At 37.9% G+C, this 25,321-nt stretch overlaps 1 protein-coding gene across 1 annotated transcript in view; it reads left to right on the forward strand.

Annotated features, from left to right (window-relative positions):
* NR5A2 (nuclear receptor subfamily 5 group A member 2) overlaps positions 1 to 24,230 on the forward strand; it is an 80,470-nt gene extending 56,240 nt beyond the window's left edge. The window contains exon 7 of the mRNA XM_084290735.1: positions 21,011 to 24,230. Coding sequence (XP_084146861.1) covers positions 21,011 to 21,258 — 248 coding nt within the window. The 3' untranslated portion in view covers positions 21,259 to 24,230. The remainder of the gene's footprint in view (positions 1 to 21,010) is intronic.
* Positions 24,231 to 25,321: the final 1,091 nt, after the last annotated feature.

Here is a 25,321-nt window from a genome sequence, read left to right on the forward strand (position 1 = left end):
TCTCTCATTTACGCTACTATATTAGCTACAGAGCTAATTCTGCTCCTAATGGGAGCCTTATAGTCGTATTACTTACATATAGAAATGATGTAGCAAAGAAAGTGTCTGTACCTTTGAAACTGTTAATTCACTATTTAACATACTGCATAACTTGATTTGCTAAAAGTCCAAGCTAGATGTTTTTTGCAAAGAGTAAAATATAAAGATAATGTCACCTGACCCAAAGAACTAAGGCAAATATTTAATGAGAATGAAGACAGAACTCAAATGAAAAACATAGATACCTTTTCCAGCTAAGTAGTACTTAAGTTTGTGCCCAAAATAATGAATGGTCTGACTGAAGTTGATTGAGTCAGGTTTTTTAAGACATTGAAGTGCCTAACAATGCTGGTAGGCATTCAGCAGGACTGTCAAAACTAGTTAAGCATCAAATTCTGCTGAAATAATTGGGAGCAATTATTGTACCTAAGTATCAAGGTGCATTTGACACGTACCTTTGTCTCTTAGGCATCTCAACAGAAAACTGGTCTTAGCATTGAAAACATATTATTAATCAAAAAATATTTCAAAAATCTGAGCAGACTCTTGTTGAAAATCTGTCTCTGCAATATTTAATGTAATAAGAAGCACTTCAAGACATACCAGCTTTTTTCATTTCTAAGGATGCCCTCCCACAGTGTTAAACAATCCAGTAAAGGCTTATACTATTGTTTGTGTGGCAACACAAAGTCAATAATCCACAGAATTAATTTACTGAGAAGAAGCTGTTTTTTTGTTGTTGTTGTTTGTGGTTGGTTGTGTTTGTTTTTTAACCAAACAGTTATGAAGCTGCCTCCTAAAGCTGTTTGTTATTCCTGGCTGTACCGTATTGTCTGTATTTTTACAGGATAGCAATCTCCTTGAGGGCAAATAACATTGTCTCTGTCTTTTTTTCTAACATTTCAGCAGTGATTAGCTTAGTAAAATATCAGTAAAATAATCTTCTAACCCCATAGCACATAATAAGTTTTGAAAACATAATTAAATCATATCAGTCTTGCATGCTAGTTTTTAAATTGTTCATTGTTTACTTGTCAGAGTTTTCAAAGGGTTTAAAGAAGAAAATGCTTTTGATTGCTAGTAGCATGAAAGAAGATGCTATTGAAGCTTAGACAGGTGCATGTTTATTGTAACCTTTGTAGCCAGCAGGACACAACTCTTTCTGCAGCCACTCCAGTGAGTAGTACATGCAAGCACTGGAGTTCTGTTCCTTTCTCCAGCTATCTGTCCCAACTGAACAACCTTGCCAAAGTTGACTCAGTTATAAATCAAGAAGCCAGACTATTTTGGTAACTATTTTTTTAGATAGTGTAGCATCTCCTTGGTGTAGCCCTATCAAGAATTAATATGTGTAGAATTAGGTAACTTACATTTCTTCCATCAGTTATAAAATAAAACACTTTATAGCCAGGCAGTTCTTACTTCTCTGTACATTAAAAAAAAATTCCTTTCAAGCCAACGGATCCTCATACTTCAGTGATTGTCTGTCTGGCCATCAGTGGTTCCTCATGATATTAGCCCAGTCACTGCCAGTGCCTGGAGAGGAACAAGTCCATCACACTTGTTCTCAGCAGATAACCAGTTCATCTGAATCAATCCTTCAGCTTTTGTGTGCCCATAGTTTAAAAGTCAACAGGGAACAAAGCAGTCCTTACAACCAGCACAATCATCACAACCACAGTGGGGATGACTGCCTTGTGCAGGGACTCAACTGTCTTTTAAGTAACAAGAGCCTTGACTCATAACAACACGAAATGTAGAAACACTTTTCTTCACAGCTTCACTGCACCATCAACAGTCAGTTGATTACTCTGTCAGGACACCAGAAGTTTAGACTAAATTTAAATTCAATCACATTACCCTGATCCACTTACACGATTGACAGATCTATTACACCAGTCCAGCAGGGTTCCCTTAAAGAATCACAAACAATCTTTCCGTGAGTCAGTCCTCTGTGGTGCTTCCCCAGCTGCGTACCTCCTCACAAACCTACATTGCTTTCCTCTCTCCCTGTGCACCAGAACAGCATTATGCAAATCAGTCAGTCTGACTGACACCTGAGATCACATTAAAGCAAATAGACACAGGTCTTGGGATCAAAATTGCCCTCAGAAGTTTTGGTTGTGTAGTCTGGTATAAACCACCTTCTAGTCACTTCTTCCCCAAGTTGACTTCTGATGGACACGTTTGAATTCTGTACCAGCGTCCTCCTTTGCTGTAAATGATACGCTGGGTGCTGATTGAATGTTTTATCTGAAGACGAGATGGACTTCAGAAGCCAAAGTATTTTATTGCAAAGGAGCAATCTGTCTACCAGCACGATTTACTTGAAATAAGTCCTCTGTTTAGATGGTCTAGAAATAGCAATATATTTTCTTAATCATTCTCCATTTCATTTATCCTGAGCTGTTAGCTTTCTTGGAACTAAATCAGAACTTCAGTTCTTAGAGCAGTTATCTTTGCACTTTCTTTCATTGAGGTTTACCTATTTGCAAACATGACTGCTTTGTGGGGGCATACATTGCAGAATGGGAGAGGAGGAAGAAACCTTTGGGAAACATGAGTATTAAACCTTTTAGCACTAGTTTTGCAGGCTTTACATGTATGAATTCACATCCAAAATGTAAAAAGAGCACATCTGAGAAAGTTGATGTTCAGATAAGTAAGTTTTCGCTGAATTTCCTACTAAATAACAAACATACCTGGCTTTCTGAAAGATAGCCAACTGACAATGCAATTTCTTTACCATAATCCCAAAGAAATACAACTAATTTTTCTATAAAACATAAACAGTATAGTCCACAGTACACATTATCAAAAAGTAGGTCTAAAACTAAATAAAATTTCCTTTGTCATTAATAATTGCTAGTTTGAATCAAGATACGCTACAGATAGAAAAAGCAATTGTGCCAGTTTATCAGCTTCTTTCATCTTTCATTCATGAATTTGACAGTACTTTGTGAGCTCCTTTCTTACTTTGTCAGAGTTAGAAGAGTTAGAAATTAAAAATTTTAAAATTTAATGTTGAATTCTCTAATTCTGGGAAAGAAATAGATAGCCACGTTCCATTGTAGTGAAATCTTGGCCTCACTAAAATCGAACACAATTTCTCTGATTTTACTGGAGTCAAAATTTGTCTCACTGTTTCTTTGATCTTCTTCCTATCACAGAATAAAGTTCAGATAATTTTTCAGTAATTCCACTTGCTAAATTACTACATTTAAATTATTTTTATTTTTTTTTTAACGAAACATATAACTGTCGCCAGTCAGTCACACTACAGACTGGTCACTGAAATCAGCCATTGCTCTTCACCCAACTTCCTATTTATCCTGCTACTTTTTATTATTCAAATTCAGCAAGGATGATTTGTCAAACCTCCCATCAAGGCAGTTTATAAAGTGAAATGCCAATAGGAAGAAAGTTAGACATCATTTGACTCATGTCCAGGCACGTGTCTGCCTGGAGCTAAATGCTAGAGTAGGCAGCAGCTGACTGGTACTGCTCTCTTATCATTGTCAGGACACAGATAAATGTACTTCATTTAAGAAATGAAGACTTTATCAATGGGCAAATAATTGCAGAGCCACTATTGATCTCACATCTCACTTAACATAAGACAAGAGGGACCTGTAGAAATGGTAAACATTTAATTGCTATGGATGGCAAACAATGGGCTCTTGATTAAAGGGGAAAAAAAATAAAAATGAACTGTTTTCAAATAAACCACAGTGTTACTTACAGGTTCAGCAGAGACCCACCCTGACTAGGCAATAATCCATACCCATTTTACCCATTTCTGTTGGGTAAGAGAAATACTAGCAAATCTTTCCTTGCTTTTAGTCTTCCTAAAGCTCCAGAGCTGAGATTAGAGGAGTAGGCCCCCGTATTGGACTCCACTATAGGCACTTCTGGAAGATAAACATTCCTATTAAGCTTTTCATAGCAATGAAACAGGCTGAAATGAAGCATTTTTGAGACACTCTACCCTTTCTATTCACATGACTATGAGCAGCTTCCTGTGAACATCCAAAAGAAGCAGCAGAAAGTCTGCCTGTGCTTTGTTTCATCTGATTCCATTAACTCACATCAATGCAGTTATGAAAAACTCTGAAGCTGGAAAAAAAAATAAAAAAAATAAATTAAATTAAATTTGCTATTGTATTTTTAATATATTTTATGTATATATGTCTATCAGATTTACAGACTAGCCAGTCTGTACCTCAGTGAGCTTGCAATCTAAATCTACAGAAGAGATAAGTTTAAAAGAAAAAAAAGAAAAAAAAAAAAAAAACAGTAGCAAAAATGGTGAAACACTGGGCTGTACATATTTTCACTTCTACAGCTTTTGCTAAGGTTTTAATTTGGGGTATGATCTCTGCAGATCAAAAAATAAGTGTATAATAAGCATCAATTGGGCATTAAATAACAAGGGATATTGATTAAATGTTGGCAGTATTTATGATGCTTAAGGGCACACAAACAAAAAGAGCAACAGAAAGAAATGAAGTAGTCAGTGCAGCAGGAGGTCTTATCAGGCCAAAACGGCCTGAAGTAGGAAACAGGAAACAAGGGTCTAGAATTAAGACAGGATTATAGACCCTTAGATTTGATACAGATATAAAGGCATAACCTAACAAGTTTTGGCATATTTGGATCTTTTTTGCAGCCTGCCTAGTGATTACACAATACTTTCAACAACTATGGATCTGCCTTTTACACTTCCTGGTTAAAAAGTCTGCACCAGGTCATCAAAGGACAGTCCAGTAAACACATGAACTCACTAAGAAAAGGAATTAGCCAAAAATCAACCTGCCCACCCACCCCGAAATAATTCCAATATTTTAGTATCCAAAAAACTCACAGAAAACAATAATTTGCCTTCACGTAGCACCCTCAGTGCAGGATGTGAGGCAGGTGCTATGAATGTGAAGTGAGCAGTAATGCATAGCAAGGCCTCCCTTGACAAGCCAATGTAAGTCCACAAGGAAGCACTTACTTAGGGACAGACTGGTCACCACAGAGATGTTTTCTTACTTGCTGTGACAGACGGCACTCAAGTCTTGAAGACTGTCTTAAGTCATCAGAGAGCACTGAAGTCCTATTCAAAATAGGTGCTCTAGCAGTTTTTACTTTTGATAATTTCTAAATATACAAATATTTTTATCCTCAAATTTATACATATATTATTGATATCACATACGTATACTTGGGCTGCTATAGGGTGGTTTTATTAAATCCATTGGCAGTTTTGCTATGTTCATCCACACTGTTACCCAAGTGCACTTTTAAGACCGCACCTGATGACCAGTAAGAGAACAGCTGAGGGGTTCTGTACAATTAACATTCAGCCAGGGCTTTCAGGCTTCTCCACATTACATCTGAATTTCAACAAATACGTACTGCACACTTGTCAAGTCCAGGCTCATATCTCAACTCTAACTACAGTAAGCATCTGAGGATAATGCTGGCAAAGAAACATTTCCTAAATTTTATGTAATCATTTGGAATTCAGAAAGGATCGATTAGTATTCAGAAGATGTGGCTGTTCAATATTTATGCCATTGAGAGTTGGCAGAAGCAAATAATGGTACATAAAGCTGATGCTTGTCTTAATTAAATGCAGTATAATGGGTGTTGAGGTTTTTTTCCCTTTAGCAAAGAGAGCAGTTTAGCAGTGACCAGATATAACTCATTCTGAAGTTCAGAGTTTAGAACTAATCAATATGTATTTATAACAAGGGAGGGACTGAATATAATTTATTAGCTGAAAGCTGAATAATAGATAAAGATAAGATTTATTTAAGAACATTTATTCCATGTACTAGTGTCTGACAAAATATTTGCCCCCCTTTGATTCTTGACTACTTTTTTCTGTACTAACAGATTTCAAATAGAAGACTTTTTGGAATGAATTCCCAGCCACAGATAGGCTGGGAATGACACCAGAGAACAAAAATGAGACCTCTAACTAGGAGGATCCTTTCACTATGACAAACTTGTTGTTCAGACTATTAATAGTAACATTTCCTAATTTTCTGATTCAGAATCCTTAATGGCAGGTAGAATTTTAATACATCTATACTCCTTTAAAATTAGCAATCTAAATAGATAATGATCGGTAGGTGTTGACTGGCAGAGGATGGCTGAAGGATGTGAGGCACAATCCCTACAGCCCAGGGTCACCTGTCTTAAATGTCACAACAAAAAGTTTTGCGAGGGGATATGAAGAAAGTAGTTAAAGAGAGCTGGGGAGAGCTCCTATTAAGCATGAGTCAGAGTGGAGAAAACAGAAAGCACATGGTCTGGAAAACTGGTGAGCAGATGATGGAGATGGCATTGTGGGCAAGTCAGAGGCAGGAGGTGACCTTCTGACACTGAATGGTTGATGATAGGTGGTGAAGGAACAGCTATAGGACCTTGAAAGTGAACACAATTCATGTCTGATATAGCAGAGAAAAGGAAGGATGCAAAAAGAAAACAGCATATTAATGAGCTTGTAAGGGTGTCTTGGCCGTGGTGTACACCAAGGGCAAAGGAAGAAATGCTGTGGTAACTGAGATGTGATTATGATGAGGGCCACATGGTATTTGTTAAAAGTTTAATTCAGCAGATAATGGCTGCTGTGTACATCCCATGGAAGTCAATGTGAGAACACATCTGCAGGATCACTGTATTAATTTGGGATTAATTATATTAGAAGTAGTCCAATCTCAAGGCGAAGATCACTGTTTTTTGGAAGAGCCCATCTCTAGATATAATATGGAGGCTCTATTTTTTGAAATCAAGATGACCACTTCTTTAAAGTATTATGATACAAGTCAGTCAAAAGTTCCAAACTTGATGTACAAATTGCTAGATGGAGATCTATGGCTGGCATTGGGCAGAAGGATGAAGGAGGTAATGATGATGATCGTATGGGTTCTTTCTTATCCCTACATCAGTAAATTTCATAGGCAAGATGATTAAATTCATCACGAGTCTCCCAGTTTCACAGTTTTGTTGCATTTGTGCATCAATATGTTGAATTTGAACTTGATTATTTATATAGCCCCTCACTGCTGCATGTTCTGCATTGCCTATGGAAACTAGGGATAATTTTCTCATTTGAGATGATGTGGGTCAAGAGAAGAGTTAAATAGCCAGTCTGATCGTGAAACATTTAACTCTTTTCTGGCTCTCAGGCAAAGCAGTCAAGGTTCTCCACTCTGCTGCTAGAAGAGCTGTTCCACTTTTCTACTTCAATCCTCTGGGAAAGAAAATGTATGAATATGGACAAGAATATAATTTTAGGATTGTCTCATAAGGGACTTTTCCTGTCAGGGAGCCAGCATTGCTCAATACAGAAATAAAACCCTCTTGTCTCTGTTTCTGACTCCACTGCAGACTATGGAGCTTTGAAGTCTTTTATACGTCTGTTTCTCTATCTGGTAAATGAAAAGAATTGTTATTTTTGTAAAAAGAGGTGAAATCCAGAGTATTAAAGATACTGTGTAAGGTACAAACAAATTGAAACATCATTGTTTAAATATCTATAGATACCATTTAAATATCTACAGATACCAAAACAAAGACCATAGTTAAAAGAATCTGATTTAAAATAACCTATAATGCATTTTGAGTAAATTTGATCTCTTTCTTTGTTAATAATTCAACATGACAGGAGATCCTTGCTGTATTTTCATGTTGGTGTCCACAACTTTGCAAAAACTGTGAAAATTCATCTTTTAAGAGATTTTTAGAAGCAAATTGTAGCACTGTGTGCAACATGCAGGACAAAGTGGATTTGCTTTTACCCTGTTCTTTTATATCTGTGGGTTGTTTTGAACTCTTTATAGAGAAACAAAAGCAAAGACATCTTACCTTCACTTTATCTATCAAAACCTGTAGCAAAGCCAAACAATTAAAAAGCAGTCCTTGAAAGTTCTTAGAGATGCTAAATGATGATGTATGGAGCAAAGACTTTGATAAACATTCCTTTGCTCCTGAGAACACTTTTTCACTGAGCTGACAGGTTTTAGTCCAGCCTCCCATGCAGGTTCCATACATTGTGCAGACAGTCTGAAAGAAATCGGGAGAGTGTCTATATTACAGATACCTTTCTTGATGAAACTTCCGATCATTTATTTTTGTGAATAAAATACAGATTACATATATATATTATATACTATTACATACAGAGATTATAAAAAAAAAGTATAACTAAATATACATATATATACTGGGGTTATATGATATAGTTAAGAATTAAACCACTATTTTTAATGCATAAATATACATTCATCTCCGCCCTGGATTTCAGAGCCATAAATGATTAAATTGTTGTAGAATTCCAGAGGTAGCCTTCTGTTTCACGGCTGATGAAGTTTTTTAGATAAACTTCACTAAATTATAGAGAAAAATTAATAAACACTGTTGATTTGTCCTGATTTTGTTTCACAAAATGCAATGAATGTTGCGAACTCATCTCTCCAGTAACTGTTGAATACAATGGTATTATTTGAGGCATGAATTTGATCCAATCTAATCGTCGCTGATTTATGTTGTCTGCTTGTCTGATAGCTGCAAGCCATGGAAAAAAAAAAAAAAAAAAAAAAGACATTAAGCATCTTCAACAAGTACATTTTCTTTTCTTTTTTTTCTAAATGAATATTTTGGAAGGTTTTGAAATAACAATAGGATTAGATGCTTGAGAGAAAATTAGGTCATATATTTGTTAGATACAAATCTCATAAGTAATTAGAAATATGGGTATCAAGCAGTATTTGTATTCTGTACTGCTGCCTTTGTATGCAGACAGCGGGGATTTCAGAATAACCTGGTGCACTCTGCACTTTTTCACTCTCTAATATGTATATAGAATATTAGTAAGGATGGATTTTAAATAGTTTGGGGGGGGGGAATCACCTTCAAATTACTCACATTTACATTTGTCTCTGCTTTGGAAATACTTTTAGCATTTCTGTCCCATTTTTAATATACATAGTAGACGGTCAAGGTGCAAGCTTGAATGTATTTCATATGTAACAAAGGATTATAGAGGTGTTTTTTTGTTTTGTTTTGTTTTTGCTGCTATTGGTAGCAGTGTTTAACATCGGTGGCTGCTTTTGTTAGGCAAGTTTCCTAGCATAATTTGGGAATACATGGTTACATATAAACATATAAATAAATCAGTGAATATACTTAATCTTGAAGCCAGTCAGGCCACCCTGTATTTTTAATTTGGACATACACTTATATGCTTCCCTGAGAGAGGAACATGCTAAAGGAAGGCAATGGCTAAATTCACTTCACCACTGCTGTAACAGATTACTTATTACATTTTTAATACCGGAATGTACAGGCTACAACCTAGGACCTGCTCCTCACTTATTTCTAGTTGAAAACACGCTGCAGAGGCTCCTACCTGAAAGTCTGCGTGTGACTGTCAGCCATGCACTGGAGACACACTGCAGACACAGGCCACGTTCCCCTCTCTCTCTTATCCCCCTGATGCTTGTGCCAGCTTGGACACTGAAAGAGAAAAAATAATGACTGTCTCTCAGGCAGCAAAAATAGAGGGGTGAAATACTGCAAAGAAATGCTGACAAGAAGTAGCAGGAGAAATAAATAGGGAAAGGCCAGGGGAAAGAAGGAATTGCAGGAGTGATGGGAGAGGAGTGGCAGAGAAGAGGATACCTGTGCAGAGCAGGAACCAAGAGTAGGAGGTGAAAACGAGGGACAGCAGCAATTGGACCAGAGAAACAGAACGGGGGGTTGGAGATAGGAAAGGGGTCAAGAAAACAGGGGGAAAAGGACAGGAAGGAAAGAGAAACCACGGAACTGTGATCAAAGCCAAGTGAGAGATGGAGAGGGAGGAAATAGAGGCAAACAGGAAAGAAACAATGAAAGAAAATTCAGAAACAAACTTGACGGCTCAGCCTTGAACACAGCTGGGATCATGAATTGGGAGACAGAACGGGACTGTGCAGAAACACTCGTTCCCAAGCTCACGGCTTGGAGCACGTCCCACTGACTTCTGCTGGCAGGAAAGGGGTGGGGAGTGAAAATTGCAGCTCCTCAGGCCCTGGCAAGGCTGCTACTAAGGCTGGATCAACTCTATAGAGCAGAGGTTCCCTTTACTGCTCTGGGTCTTTGCAGAGCTACTGAGCATGGGGCAAACTGAAATAGATACTTAAGCCCCAAAACAGCCCACATGGCTTGCAAAGGTTTAGCCCACACATGACCATCCTCCTAAAGATATTTTAAGAGTTCACTTTATAAGATTAGTCCAGGATTAATAAGGAAAATCCTACATTTAGAGTTCTCCCCAGTTGATGCATATTATAAACATTTTGCACAACACCTCTGCTTGCCAGGTGAAGGAAAGTGTTGTCTCAAGAGGGAGATAGATTTCAGCATCAGAACAGGAAATTACACTACAACAGCATCTTTCCTCTCTCCCAGCACCAAAAACTGTAAGAGAGATCCGTGAACTGCTCATGATGAGACACGATGCTATCTGGTCTTTCACTGGGGAAAGCCCATAGCCGAGGCAGAATAAATGACACAGACTGTTCTTCAAGCCCAGACTGAGACAGGCTGAGTGCGTGGTGCTTGAGAAAGTTGTTTCCTCTTGTCTAAGTCCATCTTTTCTGGGAGACATTTGGCTTTAGAGAACGGACACCAGCAAGGTTGAAAAGGATGGGTATCAGACTTTCATCCCCTAAAGCAGTGCTGGAAAACAACACTGCTCACTGAAAATATTCTTTCAGAGAGGAACATTGCCAAGAGGCTACTGGGGAAGCAGTGTCCTTTAAACTTCCCACTGTGCTCCAGCTGGCCAGCTAACTCCTACCTGTGGTTCTTCTTCCCTTTCTGTTTTGAGAGAGGGAAATAAGACCCTCACAATTAATTAAAACCATAGATAAGTACAAGAGATGAGCCAGAGAATAAAGAGGGAACAGAGCAATTAAGAACATTCCTGCTAAAACCTCACTAGGCATACTGTAAAATTTTGAGATTACTGTTCCCCCCTCAAAAACATGGCAGAGAGAAGCGGACACTTAAAAGAGCTTTCAATTACTTACGTGCCGTTGGCACCTTTTCAGGATGCTGTGGAGCTGGAAATGGCTGTGGTAAATTTATTTTCTCTGCATTTGCCTTTCTTGACAAAACAGCTCCAATATTTTGATCTCAAGAATAATCAGCTCTTTTGCGTTTCCTTTTCAACTAACTGCAGACTTTTGCAGTTAAAAATTAATGACAACTTCTCTTCCTTTTTTTTTTTTTTTTTTTTTTTTTAAACATAAACCTTCTGTGCTCTTTCCTGAAGGGGGAAGAAAGAAAAAAAAATACTTTTTCGTACAACTTTTACCTATTAATCTAAATTGCATTCCAACCACTCTTTCGCCCTTCTTTTGCAGTAGCACACAAAACGAAATCCACCGCAGCAAAACAACCTGGCCTGTGGAAACCATTATTCTGCAGATGAAACATTGTGTTGTGTCCTTTACCACTATTACGGGCAGTCAGTCTGTTAGAACATATTGGGCGATTATAGGCTAGTCTTTTCAGAGAAAGCCATGGGTTTCAAGTTAGCAGTAACCATCTATCAATTCTTGAGATTATGCCATGATTTACTGTCACAGCATCATGTATTCTCTGATTTTCTGCCTCCTATGAAACATTGTGCTTTCCTTTTCTATTGATGTATCAACTATAATAGTTACAAGCAGCTACAGAAAAATCAATAGCAAACTTTCATTACTGAGCACATAAAGAGTACCATGCTGTGAGAGCACCTAGCTGTTAAATAGTCACCAGCAGTAAGGTGCACTATAAATGTCTGTTATTTTGGTCTAAATGAAGAATGTCTGAATTTGAAACATCAAATATCTAGTATTTTTGACACTGCTGAATTCTATGTCAAGTTTTTCCAGTATGTGATTTTTTATCCAGGTGTCAAGCTTGATTTGTCTTTTCTGTGCTGGGATCTCTATTTTTTTTTTTTTTAAACCTGAAGCCAACCTAGGAAATGAATATCAAAGTATTGCTGGGCTGCGCTTCACTGCAAGATCATTAGATTTGGTTAGACAGAAATGGTAAGAATTGTGTTAATCTTCATTGAACTAGACTACGTCAAGTAAACTGACTTAGATTAAGGTGAACAGACCAATAATCCCTGCGTTAATCACACAGATAAAGTAAAGGTGAAAAAGGTACTTCAGTAAGATGGCAGACTCAGAGGTGCTCCTCGGACTGTGCACTAGGAAAAGTTTTTCAATAGAGTTTGGAAAAAAATGGTGTAATTTTTGGTTTAAATATGTTTGTTTGCCTGTGGGAAGACATTAACTTCCAATTAGCAAATGTAAACCAAGAATGCCAAGAACAAAAGTAAACGTGTGAGCGCATTGCTCCCAACACGTTCAGGCTGTTTGGCATCCTCCAGCACGGAGATCCTGCAGGGCAGGTGGGCAGGCTCTGCTGCAGGAGTCCGTGATTACCTTGGCACTTGGTGACTGTGGTAATTTACAGCTATGAATGCACTGTTTGTTGCTGAATACCTTAGAATTTGAAAGCCTTTGCATTGCTGTGAAACTAGAAGTCGAGGATGCACATGTGTACTTACATGAATTGTGTCCCGCCCAATGTATAGCCGTTGTCTGTCACAGACACAAGGTTAAAGGAAAGCCGGGTTTCTTTGCCTGGACATAACATCCATGAAGATTAACCTTTAAAGTAAGAAATCCAGATTAGTACTACAAAAAATGCAGAAGCAGCTCATATAAGTTTTAGGATAAAATGAAAAATAAAACAGACTTCATTCCAAATGGCAATTCAGTCCTGTCCGCCACAAAAATACCTACAGATGGGGAAACACCCTGCTTCAAAGAGCACATCTAGGCAAGCACACAGGCTGTGTGGTCAGGCCTGGTAATAAACAGATGACTGCCACCTGCAAATATAGAATGGGACTGAGCTCATCCGTGTTTTTCATCTAAGCCTGAAAGTTTTTTGTCCATACTAGCTTGATACGGAATTGAAACAGCATCTCTGACAAAACAGCTTCAACATACCCTCAATGGTCTTGTGAGCTTTTTGCAGTTGTGTTTACAAGGTAAATAGCTGTAAATGTCAACAGTGAAGTCTAGCTCTTCTGAATAGTAAAATTCAAACGTTTGGCTAATTGGAGTCATTTCTACTGCATCTCTGCTGTAGTGCTTTCAGCACTGAGCAATTAACTGAATAACCCTTTGCTTTATATTGTTTCAACAAAAGTATATTAAAAACAGTTCTTTCAGCAATTTCCACTTCCCACATCTTACACGGTCATAAGTGATCATCTTTTTCATGTTCTTTCTAAACTAGAATCTGCTTCCACTAATGCAACATAGTTCAGTGAAAAAAAACCTGTTCAGTTCCAGGCTAGTGCAAATATTGGCAATAAAGCTAGTGAAATCATGTCTTAAAAAAATATCTAAACAGAGAAAAAACATATTTTTTAAAATCAACACATCCATAAATGACGATTGGCTGACTGTATCATACTGAGCCTTGTCTCAAAATAAGGCAGAGGACTTAAAATTCTAAATTATTTGATGATTACACTGACAGTCATGGTACAGTATCGCACCCCTTTGAGCAGCACATCACTAAAACACCTTTGCTTAGCTGTATTTCCTTCTTTTAAAGACAGTACATTGTAATAATCTTTGCTCCTGTGGGACATTGGATGTAAACAGAAAGAAAAGCGCAAAGAAAATTCACCAAGTAATAAAAAAGTGGTATGAAGTTCTGCTCTTATCCATAAACCACTATAACAATATAATTGGCTGGTCTAATATTTTTAACCAAGTTCAAAAAAGTTTGAAATATAATAATTAAATGCAAATACAATCCTGATCCCAAAGACCAGAAGAATGCCTTTAAGCTAGTATTTATAACAAGAACTATTCGACTGAGCTGTCTTGTAAATTTTATCATACCTGAGGCAGTTTTCCTCAGTCGATTAGCTGGAAAGCTGAATATATCCTGAGGCAAACCAGACATCTAGTACAGGCTAAATTCAACTACTGGAGCTTAAATTTGGCTTAATATATCCCCACTTGGATCTGCCTGTTTAATTCTCTTTCATATGATAACGTTGGTTTATTCATAGTCTGGACTTGCCACCTGAACAAACTGTACCTCATATCTTATTCTAATGGAGTAAGAAAACTTTGCAAAAACCACAAAAGTTCCTGACTGAAAATCAAATGCAAATTTGGGATTAAAAACTGTTTTGTAAAGTGACTACAAGATTAGTACAGAGAGATTTTTCCCCTAAGGAGCACTGCTTTTTATGATCATGCATTTTTTATACTCTACAGAGACAGATGGGCTTTATAAAAGGATACAGCCTGCTACTCAAAAGGGTTTCAGTGGCAGCTGCACTTCTGTGTTTTAACCTCAGTAGAAATTTATATAGGATATTTTTCCAGAAAATATTTATATTTCTTGGTTTAGGACTATGTCACTCCTTGGTGCAGTTCCAGTGACAGCAGTAGAAATACCTCTGAGATAAACCTGGTCCATTATTCCTCTTTTAAACAGTACTTGAGTAGAAGGAGAGGGAAAGGATAGCTAGCATCCAAACCCCCCATGAGAGCAAAGATAAATATAAATCCAATAATTCAGAAAAGTTGCAAAGGTCTAAGCATAAGCAAAGCAAATATTTTCTAGAAGGAAGTGAATTTCTAAATTTTTCATTCCCTTTTTTCTGAACATTTAGCTGCTTCTCATCCAAATAATGGACTGTTTGCTGCTCCTCACCATTATACAGCACTGCCTATTATTGCAAGCTGCAAACACCCTTTCTGCCTCAGTTCATAACTTCAAGGATTTTGCATGATGTCCGTATCACCATTCCCAGGAACTTCATAAATATTTATGGTATTTTAAACTATTCACACCCTACAAATTGTAGACACTGGCAGCCAATTCCTTTAAAACACCAACAATCCTGTATTGTTCATGTGTTATTGAAAATTAAAATGATGTTTCAGAAATTAACTAGGCAAACCACGTGGTTCGTTAAATTTCCTGTTTATTCTTATTTTGTTAACTCTTTTATCATAAGTTTAATTTTCTATTTTTATCAAATGCGATACTTCTTTTCTGGTAACAGTGTGATAAAAACTAATGCTAGGGCTGTGGATCTGCCTGCATTTAAACACGTATATATTGAGGCCAGCTGATACCGCGATAATTACCATACTAGTTTTCTTATCTGTGCTTATTCCAACTGAATATTTAGAAGACAAACATTTCTAGCCCAGGCATACACTATGGACCTGGGACTTGGTGAGGAGTTAGGAAAAATTAGTTTTAACTCACGTTCTTTATCAGTTTATCTGTGAGATCTTCCATAAATCACTTCTGCCACAGCTTACTGACAGGTACCTGCATACAAATACAATCATGGCTGCACAGGACAGTTGTTTCAGAACTTGTCCCTGGAAAAGAGAGATTTGGGTCGAGTCCTTTTTTCTGGGACTGATCTGGTTACCTTACGTGGTCACCAGATCAAATGCACAAAGAATCTTGGAAGCAGGAACCTGAAACCCACGTCAGCCCAGGCAGGTTCCCTCACCACCCGCTGGCAATATACAGGTCTCGTTAACCAGCTCTCCCAACTGGCTCTCCACAGCCCGAGCTGTTCCTGTACCCAGCCCTGCTTTTCCCTCACAAGTCTCAGTGAGAAGCACCGGACTTTGCATTTACAGGTGCAGCCAGGGCTGTGGACTTTGGCTCAGGACTTGTGAGCAGCTTTCCTTCCAAAAGAGGCCTGGCAGGATCCTGCTTTATTGTGTTTCAGTGACCACCCTGTCACTGCCTCATTTGAAAGGTATAAGGATGTTGGCTCCTGTAGTGCCAGGATAAGAAGCGGGTGGAGATTTTGTTTGTTTGTTTAACTTTCAAGTCAGTAAACTCTCAGGCTGAGCTGTTGAAAGTTGAGCTGTTTTATTTTCCCAAGTGATGACTCAGTAATTACACCAGTAACAAAGATTTGAGAGGTCAAATTAGGCTTCGCTCTTTGTCTTCACTGGGACTGCAAGAACAGAAAAAAACCTGAAGTTTAGTAAAATAGTTTCTCAGTTGCACAAGAAGAGGAATTCAGCTTTGTAACCCCTAGCTCCCTTTCCATTGTAGGGCAAACAGTGGCAAAAGCAATTATAAAACTGTTAACATAAGTAAATAACACAGTTCTTAATAGAAGTCGGGAACTGATATTCTCAGTAAGAATCTGTCATTTTACAAACTTTTTGGCGTAGACAAATGTGCCTCAATATTTTAAAGACACTAGAAAGAAGCCTGCCACTATAAAACACAACAAAAATATGTTGTAGTTGAGTTCTGAGTTACTCTGAAGCAAAGGTCCTCCAAGACTGAATGCTGAGGGGATGGGATGGGATTCGGACTGAGAATTACAGCTGCTTCTCTAGGCAGCATCTTATTCTTGCTGTGGAAATGCATACCATTTTGCCCAACACTTGTGCATGAATGAAATACATTGCTAGAGAATAATTTAATCAATATTTTCAAAACAACGCACCCATTATCTGACGTTACGTTCAACTGAAGGTGAAAATTACTTTATGACCCTAATAAAGTCAGAGATCAGTCGTTACACTGTTATAGCTTAACCAGTGCCAGAGAAAGAATCCTTCAGAAGACGAGAAAAGTTTTCTACATGTATATATTCATTATGGACTTGTGCAACTTACTAAAACAAAAGTGACTGCTGCTGTTATAATGGAAAGGTTTCTCAAGTTTTGGGACGTGCTGACGATAGCGCCTTACATGTGATTAACAAGTGCATCTATCAAAATTTGTTTCCTATGCCTTTTAAGTACATAATATTCAGTACAACCACACTCTAAGAACATTGAGGGGAATTTTGCACTAACGACCTCATCTTTCCCATAAATCTCCCATCTCCGTAGCATTCTGCCTGTGAAGGAGGCTTAGATACAGCAGGGTGTACAGCCCTGGCAGATATGCTACGCCGGGCTGCTTTTGTTCCCATTAGTTCCCATGGAAGAGAACTGTTGGCAATTTTCAGAGACTGGCAGTTTACCAACCAGAACTATTCTTGCCCTCCAAGATTCCTTTATCGCATGGCAAAATCTACCTACAAAATCTGAATGAGCCTGAAACCACTCGCCCCACCACTTGAGTTTAGAAGCCATCCTATTTTACCCGTGCCCCTTTGACTGCCATTCCTAAGAGCTGCCAGGCATTGGGGGATGTCGGCTATTAATAAAATCCCACATATTCCTTGAAAACGGGCCTTGCACACCCATTCAGGGAGATAAAACTTGACCTTGGGCTCATATCGAGTCTTATTGCCTGGAACACCCATTTTTCCAGCCTTACGGAAGTGAGGAACTTCTATGCACAGAGAAGCCAAAATATAACCTAATTTCATCCTTGCAGTACCAGGACTTGCAAAGGTGCAAAATCCACAGAGGAAGCAGAACTGTGTGCACCTGTTCATCGCTTTACATGGAAAGGGTGTCTGATAAAAGATGCGTGCAGTAAAATATAACCAGCTTTCTTTGGGAAATATTTACGCTGCAGTTACTATTTTTCTAAGCAGTTACTATTTTTCAGATTTAAATCTCTCATTCTCTTTCATTTTGCTTTTCGAAATTCCCAGACCAAGGGAATCTCTCTACAGATTAATGCACCACCAAATTTTCAGTATTTCATGTTTGGAATATGAGAGGGAGAAAATCTCTCTGAAACCTAAATATTTTCCCCCTCTAAAGACCAGACCCATTTTTGGGAAAAAAATATGCAAAAGTGTTCTCTTCAGGCTGAATGTTATATGCAGTTTCAGCTTAAAGCACAGCTTTATAGCAGATGTATAAAACAATCAAAATTTTGGGATTTGTGGGAATACTTGCAGATCTTTACTGTGAGTGCAGAGCAGATCCTGACACACTATAATACTGTTTTTGTCTTAATCGTCAAAAGTAAGCTATAGAGGACAAAAAATTCTTTGTTTGACAGAAAAGCAATTGCTATTTCTTGTAAAACATATAATATATTCCAGAAGACCTAAGGGTTTACTTTCCAATAAGGATAGAAAAAGATGTGCGCCCCACTGTGAGCTCGCAGTAAGGCTGTTTCATGTAAAAAGTTGGTAATTAGTCCCTGAGTGAATAAAGTAGAAGAGATAAGAGACCTATACTTACTGTAAGCAACACAAAACACTTTTTCTAGCTGCTAGGATTTAAAGGGTGTGTGGGTGGGAGGGGGGGGACCTATTCCTACTCATTTAACTTACAAGTGTCTAAACCCTGGAAAATTATTTCTTACATTAAGCTTAAACGTGTACTTCAAATTGTTACTAACCGACGTACAGATGGATAAGAGACATGGCAATTCCAAAAAGCAGACAGGAATGAAAATTTGTATGAAAGCACAGGAGACTGTTGTGTTGTACATCAGTAGCAGATTTCACGCTCGTTGTACGCCACTGACTTCAGCAGAGTTACCCCAGCATTACCTCGTGTTTCACCAGCCTACCGCGTTAGCATTCAAAGGATCCTTACGGAAAAGGAAACACTTGGAAAACTAAACCACGCACCCATGGCCAAATTCATTTAATAAATGTCAGGGAAAAAACAAACCCAAAGCACAACAAAACATCTAGAGGGGAAAAAAAAAAAAAAAAAAAAAAAAAAAACATAACTAACGTTATCCAACACTAGCTGATAGGGACAAAGCGCCAGAAGAGAAAACTGTGCAGCATTCCTTGCTGTACCTGCTGAGCTCAGAGCTACCAGAAGTAACGAGTAACGTAATATTCACAGTGCTCTTAGATTTTTCCTTTGTTGCAATTCATCTGTATTAGAGTTCGGCCATCATTTTTGATTCTCTCTCAAAAATAACTATATAATTTATATTGCAATTGTGTGCTTGGCAAACCTCTCCTTTAAAAAGTTAAAAAATATCCCAAGACCTTGAGACATGTCTATGGAGCTTTGCATGGTGCTCTCTGGTCTGCACAGACCCTTAGACTTCTCTCTTTGTATTCAACCTGCCTGTATTCACTTTACTAGAGCATTTATTGTTACCATACGTGAGATGAGAGCCCTTTGGATAAATGAGTAGCTCAGGAACCTGGCACGGCAGCTTTGAAATTTCCAGTTCTCCTCACTCTGGATACTGAAAATTTCAGATGATTCTTGTTGGACAGTCATCATCATTTAAGTACTGCTAGTAAGTTCCTTAAGGCCAGCTAGCAAAATTCAGGCAGAGGTCATGTCCTGGTTCCCAAGCAAGCAGCACAAATCCGGAGAGGCACTTGCTTCATTTCCACAATGAAAGTGGGACAGGAAAGAGGCAGACATTAATGATCACGGCAGGAAACGCTCACCCCAGCCCATACGAGAGCAACCCTGAAGGGCAGCCCGCGGCCAGCACAGCACGCTGCAGAGGCTCCTGCTCAAAGCCTGGAGGCTGTGCATGCTACCCTGCCCTGCCACTGGGATCCTTGGCATCCCTCCTGTTCTCGTGTCCTGAGGAAAATGTTTGCCTCCTTCAACTGTGTCCCTCATATTCCAGCACACGGTACTTGCGGGAACCAACACTGGTCTATTTAAAGCACTTCTAGGAAAAGGTGCAGTTAGACCCAATTTACATAGCCTCCCAGGCCGCTGTTGGATTGGGGACAAGTGCATGTTCCTGTTTTACAAAGGAAAACACTCATTTCCCCTCCAGTTAAAGGCTGGGATTTACAACGAACCAAATTCTGCCCAATTCCCCATCTCCCTTGCTCAAACACCCATAAAGCGGCAGGTTTGTCTTTATTCAAAGTGAATTAGCAGAGTACTCGTGCTCAGTATTGCTGCTCTTTAGCCTTACGAGAAACTGTATTAGAGTACTCTACTGATGGTATAGATGATCAAACATCAGCAAGAACAAATTCTCCCAGCAAGAGCACTTTGATCACTTCACCCTTTCTTCATTATAGCAACAGTCTAATTTGCAAGCTTTGGAATAACTCCTGTATTCTTCAGACATGTCAAAAGATGCCATCAGAATTAGTTTTATGAAGGGAATCAAGTAGTAAGGAGTTAATATATTGGCATTTATCCCCGAGTGCCATTCCCAGCACTTGAACTTCCTGTATAGGAAGAAGGTAATCAAACAGAGGCAGAATGAGCAAACCCTGCCTGCCTACTGATCTAAGTGCCCCTGTTGTCCAATATCAAAGAAAATTAGCATGTTGGATTTCAGAAAGCATAGTCAGGTTAAAGGGCACCATTCTTATCTGGTATTCCACCCAAAGGACAATGATTTCATTTCATAAAGATCATTAGTCAGTGAAATATATATTTTAGAGAGTTTCTAGTAGGAAGATTATTTTGGCAGTCACTGGAGTGTACCAGATGGTTCATTAACATAGGCTAGACAAGTCAAAGGCTTTCAGAATCATTTAGAAAATGTCAAACAGAAACAAGAACCCTGTCACTTTTTATTAGAATTAACTACATCATACCCTGGACACAGATTTCACCTTGGGTCAGAAAAATTAATACAGAATTATATGAATTGTGTAACATACTAGGTTAAAGATAGGGCTTCCTCTTGGGACTCATTTGCTAGCAATATATTATGGTCTTCTACTTTAGGAATCCTCAACCTTTCTTTTTGTAAGATATGAAAAGAGCTGACCTTGCTCAGACTCCATTGGTGTCTAATTGATTTGAGGTATATGCAGAATTTCAACAAGACATTCCGCTAAAGCTCTTTTGTGATCATTTTCCCAGGAAAGTTGGCAAAAGGGTTCACTGAATATTCAGCAGCTTCTAAAGTATGCTTTTGTCAGGAGGAAAAAAAAATACATGCATTTAGTGAAACACTGCCTTAGTAAACAAGAATTAAAATGCAACTCAATTGTTTTTTGTTTTTGTTTTTTCTAATTATCATTCAGATGTCAAAAACCTAGAGAACTTCCAGCTTGTGGAAGGTGTTCAGGAACAAGTGAATGCTGCTCTGCTGGACTACACAATGTGTAATTACCCACAGCAAACTGACAAATTTGGGCAGCTTCTCCTGCGACTACCAGAAATCCGGGCCATCAGTATGCAGGCTGAAGAATACCTCTACTACAAACACCTGAACGGGGATGTTCCTTGTAATAACCTTCTCATTGAGATGCTGCATGCAAAAAGAGCATAAATTATACCCATTAGAGCTTCTGCTTTCAAGGAAAAAGATATACTCTGAACTGCTCCGAGCAACACTAATTAAAACGTGGTTTTAAGACTTTGAAAAATGGTATAATAATCAAATACTAATAGTAAATAAGTGATGTATCAGGGTATTTGTATTGCAAACTGTGAATCATATGCTACACATCCCCAAAGGAATCTCTACGGGACTTTAGACTGGAGTGAAGCGAACTTAACAAGTGGATACTGTCACCAATGTCAACATGAAAAAGGACAGAATGATTCTTGTATATTTAACTCTGCTGATTGCCAATATGAAGAAATTTAGGAAAAAAAAAAAAAAACTGATCTGTATTATCAAGCTAAGGTAGTGGGGAATTTGAGTGCACTAAATTCCTTCATTGTATAGCAGGACTTCTAAAACAGTTATAATAGATGCAAAGCTGCATCCATAGCATCTTCTACCATCCTTCCAAGGACCCAACACTTACTTCTTCTGTGATAAACGATGTGGCATCCATTCAACAACCTGTAAGAGAGAGCTGGCACAGGCCACATGCAATGTAGTATGGCCACCACATGCTAAGAGGCCAGTTTTGACTGTCTCTCAGGCGTGCAAATAGCTAATATGAAGAGTGTTATCACGTGAGCTTGGCATTCTTACTATGTTCTGAAGTTTGTTTTGTCACGTGTTCATGTTGTTAAATCAGGCAGTATCCCTCTTCTACTACTGTCATTGGCTAGCAACTAAATATCAAAGATAAACATGCCAAAAATACTAGCCAAATCAGCTATACACTTTACTAGTGCAGTGGCTAAAATACGGATCTGCTATATATTCATGGCCATTTTCAAATAAAGGAAACAAAGATATTTTAAGCACCACCAATTACAGCTTTTTTGACAAAAAGTCCTTTCTAAGACACTGAATATTGATGTTAAAAAAAAAAAAAAAGAAAGACGAAGTAAAATGCATTTAGCAATGCAAGAATAGACAAGTAAATTGTCTGAGCTGATGATACCACAGAGCTCGTTAAAAATGGTCTTTAAAAATTGCCAGTAATTAAGATATCAACTCAAACATCCAGTACCTAATGAAACTTTTTTTTTTTTTTGAAGTTAGGTAATACACATCTTTTACGCAAAGAAAGAAGAGTGATACTGCTATGTCTATGTAGGCCAAAGTCTGCTGCAGAACAAATATTAGAGAAGAACAAACAATTCTCTCTCTGTCCAAATGAAGATATCAGTATTAACATGTAGTGCCACAGTTATGAGTCTTGCCTTATTTCATTATCCTTAAAGGTAACTGTGCAGGTGTGGATCAACATGCATTTAAAATAAAGTATTAATCTCTAACATTAACAAAAACATAGTGTTTACATTCTTTAGGTCCTGTGGGAAAAAACTGTGACAAAATTGCAAAGCAGTGATTTCCTTAATATTGCTTTCAAATTGGTAATTATTTTACCAGTACTTAATTACTGTATGTCGTGAGACACTAAAATCAATAGGGGGGGGATTTCAGTTTGACTTTAATTTTTGAGATTATCGGCTGTACAATCACTTGTAGAAACTGTATAAAATCCTAATCCTTTGATTTTTTTTTTCATGAAGATTGCTGGCTTTTGAATAGTTTATTTATATTGTATATGATAGTTTCCACTGTAGACAATTATGATGCTAATTTATTGTTCTTTGGTTTCATCTTTATATAAGATATAGCCAGAATGAAGAAGCCAAATATATGTGTTTACTGTAGCATGTCTTCAAGTTAGTGGAACATAGTTCAGGGACACACAAGGGTCTTCACAAATTAAAATCATTTACTTGATTAAATGTCTGTAAATCTTCATAATCCTAACTGTAGTTTATTTAAATCTATTGTAAATTATGTGAGTTGTAGCTTTTTCTGTTTCATGTGAACTTGAAAAGGTGCATTCTCTTAATTTTTTCCAAACATTCATACATTGTATACCAAAGACTTTAGTTATTACATCTGCATTAGTACAAAACATGTTATTTTAATCGCCTGTATTAATCAGCTATAATATTCTGTCCACGCATAGGGTACAAACACAGCAAAGCCTAATGTCTGCAACTCCTAGATGCCTGCCCTGTACCACAGAACACATGCACTGTCATACTGACCAAAAGCAAACCAAATACACCTCCCATAGTCATCCTACACAGCAGGCATGGCAGCACTATTTAAATAACAGCATTCTCCCTCAGACAAACTAAATTAACCGAAAGTAAGATGCAGGTGGCAATTGACAGTGGCTGGGACATACTTATACCCACATGTATAGTGGGTATAATGATGAGTGCAGTCATTCCTTCCCTTTTTAAAAGAAAAACAAAACATATTTCAAGTGTTCTCATTCTGTATTTTTTTTTTTTCTTATGGAAATGCTACAGTGAATCTCACTGCATATTAAAGAAAAAAAGCTCAAAAAATGTTGCTAACCATATTCACAGCACCATTATCTACATACAGGATGAAATAATTAAAATAGGGATGTAAGAGAAAAGTAGAATTTTTCATACAGTTTAATAGAAACAATTGCTAATGAACTAACATGTGTTTGCCCATATCTGTGGTTCCAAGAATCCCACTAGATTGCCCAAAGTTTGCGAACAAAAAAAAAAAAAAAAGAAAAAAGAAAAAAAGAAAAACACCCTCATGTTAATTGTTAACTACTTTGTAACCAGACATTTACTTCTGACTGCCTTATCGATTACAGGACATATCAGTAAAAGCAGACTAAAATTCAAAGGTTTTGGCTTTGGCTGGTTTATTATAGTTGTTCTGTGTTTGTAAACAGACAATCTGTAAAGTCTGACTGTTTGTATTACAGATGTTCTGCAGCTGCCTTGGATTTAAATCCATGCAACTTTTAGAATGTGCAGTGATTTACTTGTTGAAGTTGAAGTTCTCTTACTGTATCGGTGAAATACATATTGTCACGTCAGTTCTTGCCAGGAGTTTCTCATCACCAATGGATTTTTTTTCTCCAGTATTCCAATAAATATTGATATGCCCATGCTGACTACTTTTAGGTTGTCTTTATGCTAACAACATTCCACTGAAACAAAGCACTGGTCAAAAATCCGTTTCTCAGAAGAACAGAGTAAAATACAAGAAATATAAGAGACGTGAGAGCTCCTAAGAAATCTGATGCAGAGAGGATGATACAAATGTGGAAAGCTGCACCTTCAAAAGCTCAGTGATGCTGAAATTGCATAGTCTGAAGTAAAATAAACCCTGCTATACAGATCAGAAAAGCTGAGTGTCTAGTCAAAAAGGAATTTATCAGTTGAAAAAAATAATACTAATGCATTTCATCTCATTCTGCACACTTGACTTTCACTTTACACATTGTTCGTAAAGGGTTAAGCGGCCAAAGAATTGGAGGGGGAAAATGACAGAACAAAAGAAAATCAGGTAACAGGATCCTGCAGAGCTCAGGATAACCTCTTAGCAATGTAAATACACCACAGGGCCAGGGGCTACTCCAGAGCTTCCAACACAACTGCCAGAGGAGGCTGCCAAGGAGGCAGATGTTACAGCTACTAGAGAAAAATATTCTCCTGAAGTTGCCCTCTGGCTCCTCTGATTGCCATTTCGAGAGCAGGAGGTGAAGTGGTCCAAGAGCTTGTCAGCAGCACCCTACTGTTCTGAGATCAAGTCCACCACTTCCCCTAAACTGTCTGGTAGCTGAAAAGGGGCTGCTCTGCATGGTGCCAAATGTTACCGGTTCAAGGGGAAGAAACAAGTCTATAATTAGTTATTTACAAATACTGTGCTTGAATGAAACAGAGCTGTGTTGGTATCGCAATAAAAACAGCATAAAACAGATAATTTTAACTTTTAGGAATCTTAACTGAAAATCATGATATCATATAATATCCAGGGGAAATTTCAGGGTTAAAATTTTCCCTAAGGATAACTACAATACATGTAATTTGGGGTGATATATTTACTATATACATTACAGACTTAAATTATGAGGGGATTTATTTTTAACTGCATTTGACACTGGTTCTGGAACAATCTCCTCTATGTT

This window comes from Netta rufina (assembly GCF_964035555.1).
Source record: "Netta rufina genome assembly, chromosome: 8".
In the NCBI taxonomy this organism is placed as follows: domain Eukaryota; kingdom Metazoa; phylum Chordata; class Aves; order Anseriformes; family Anatidae; genus Netta; species Netta rufina.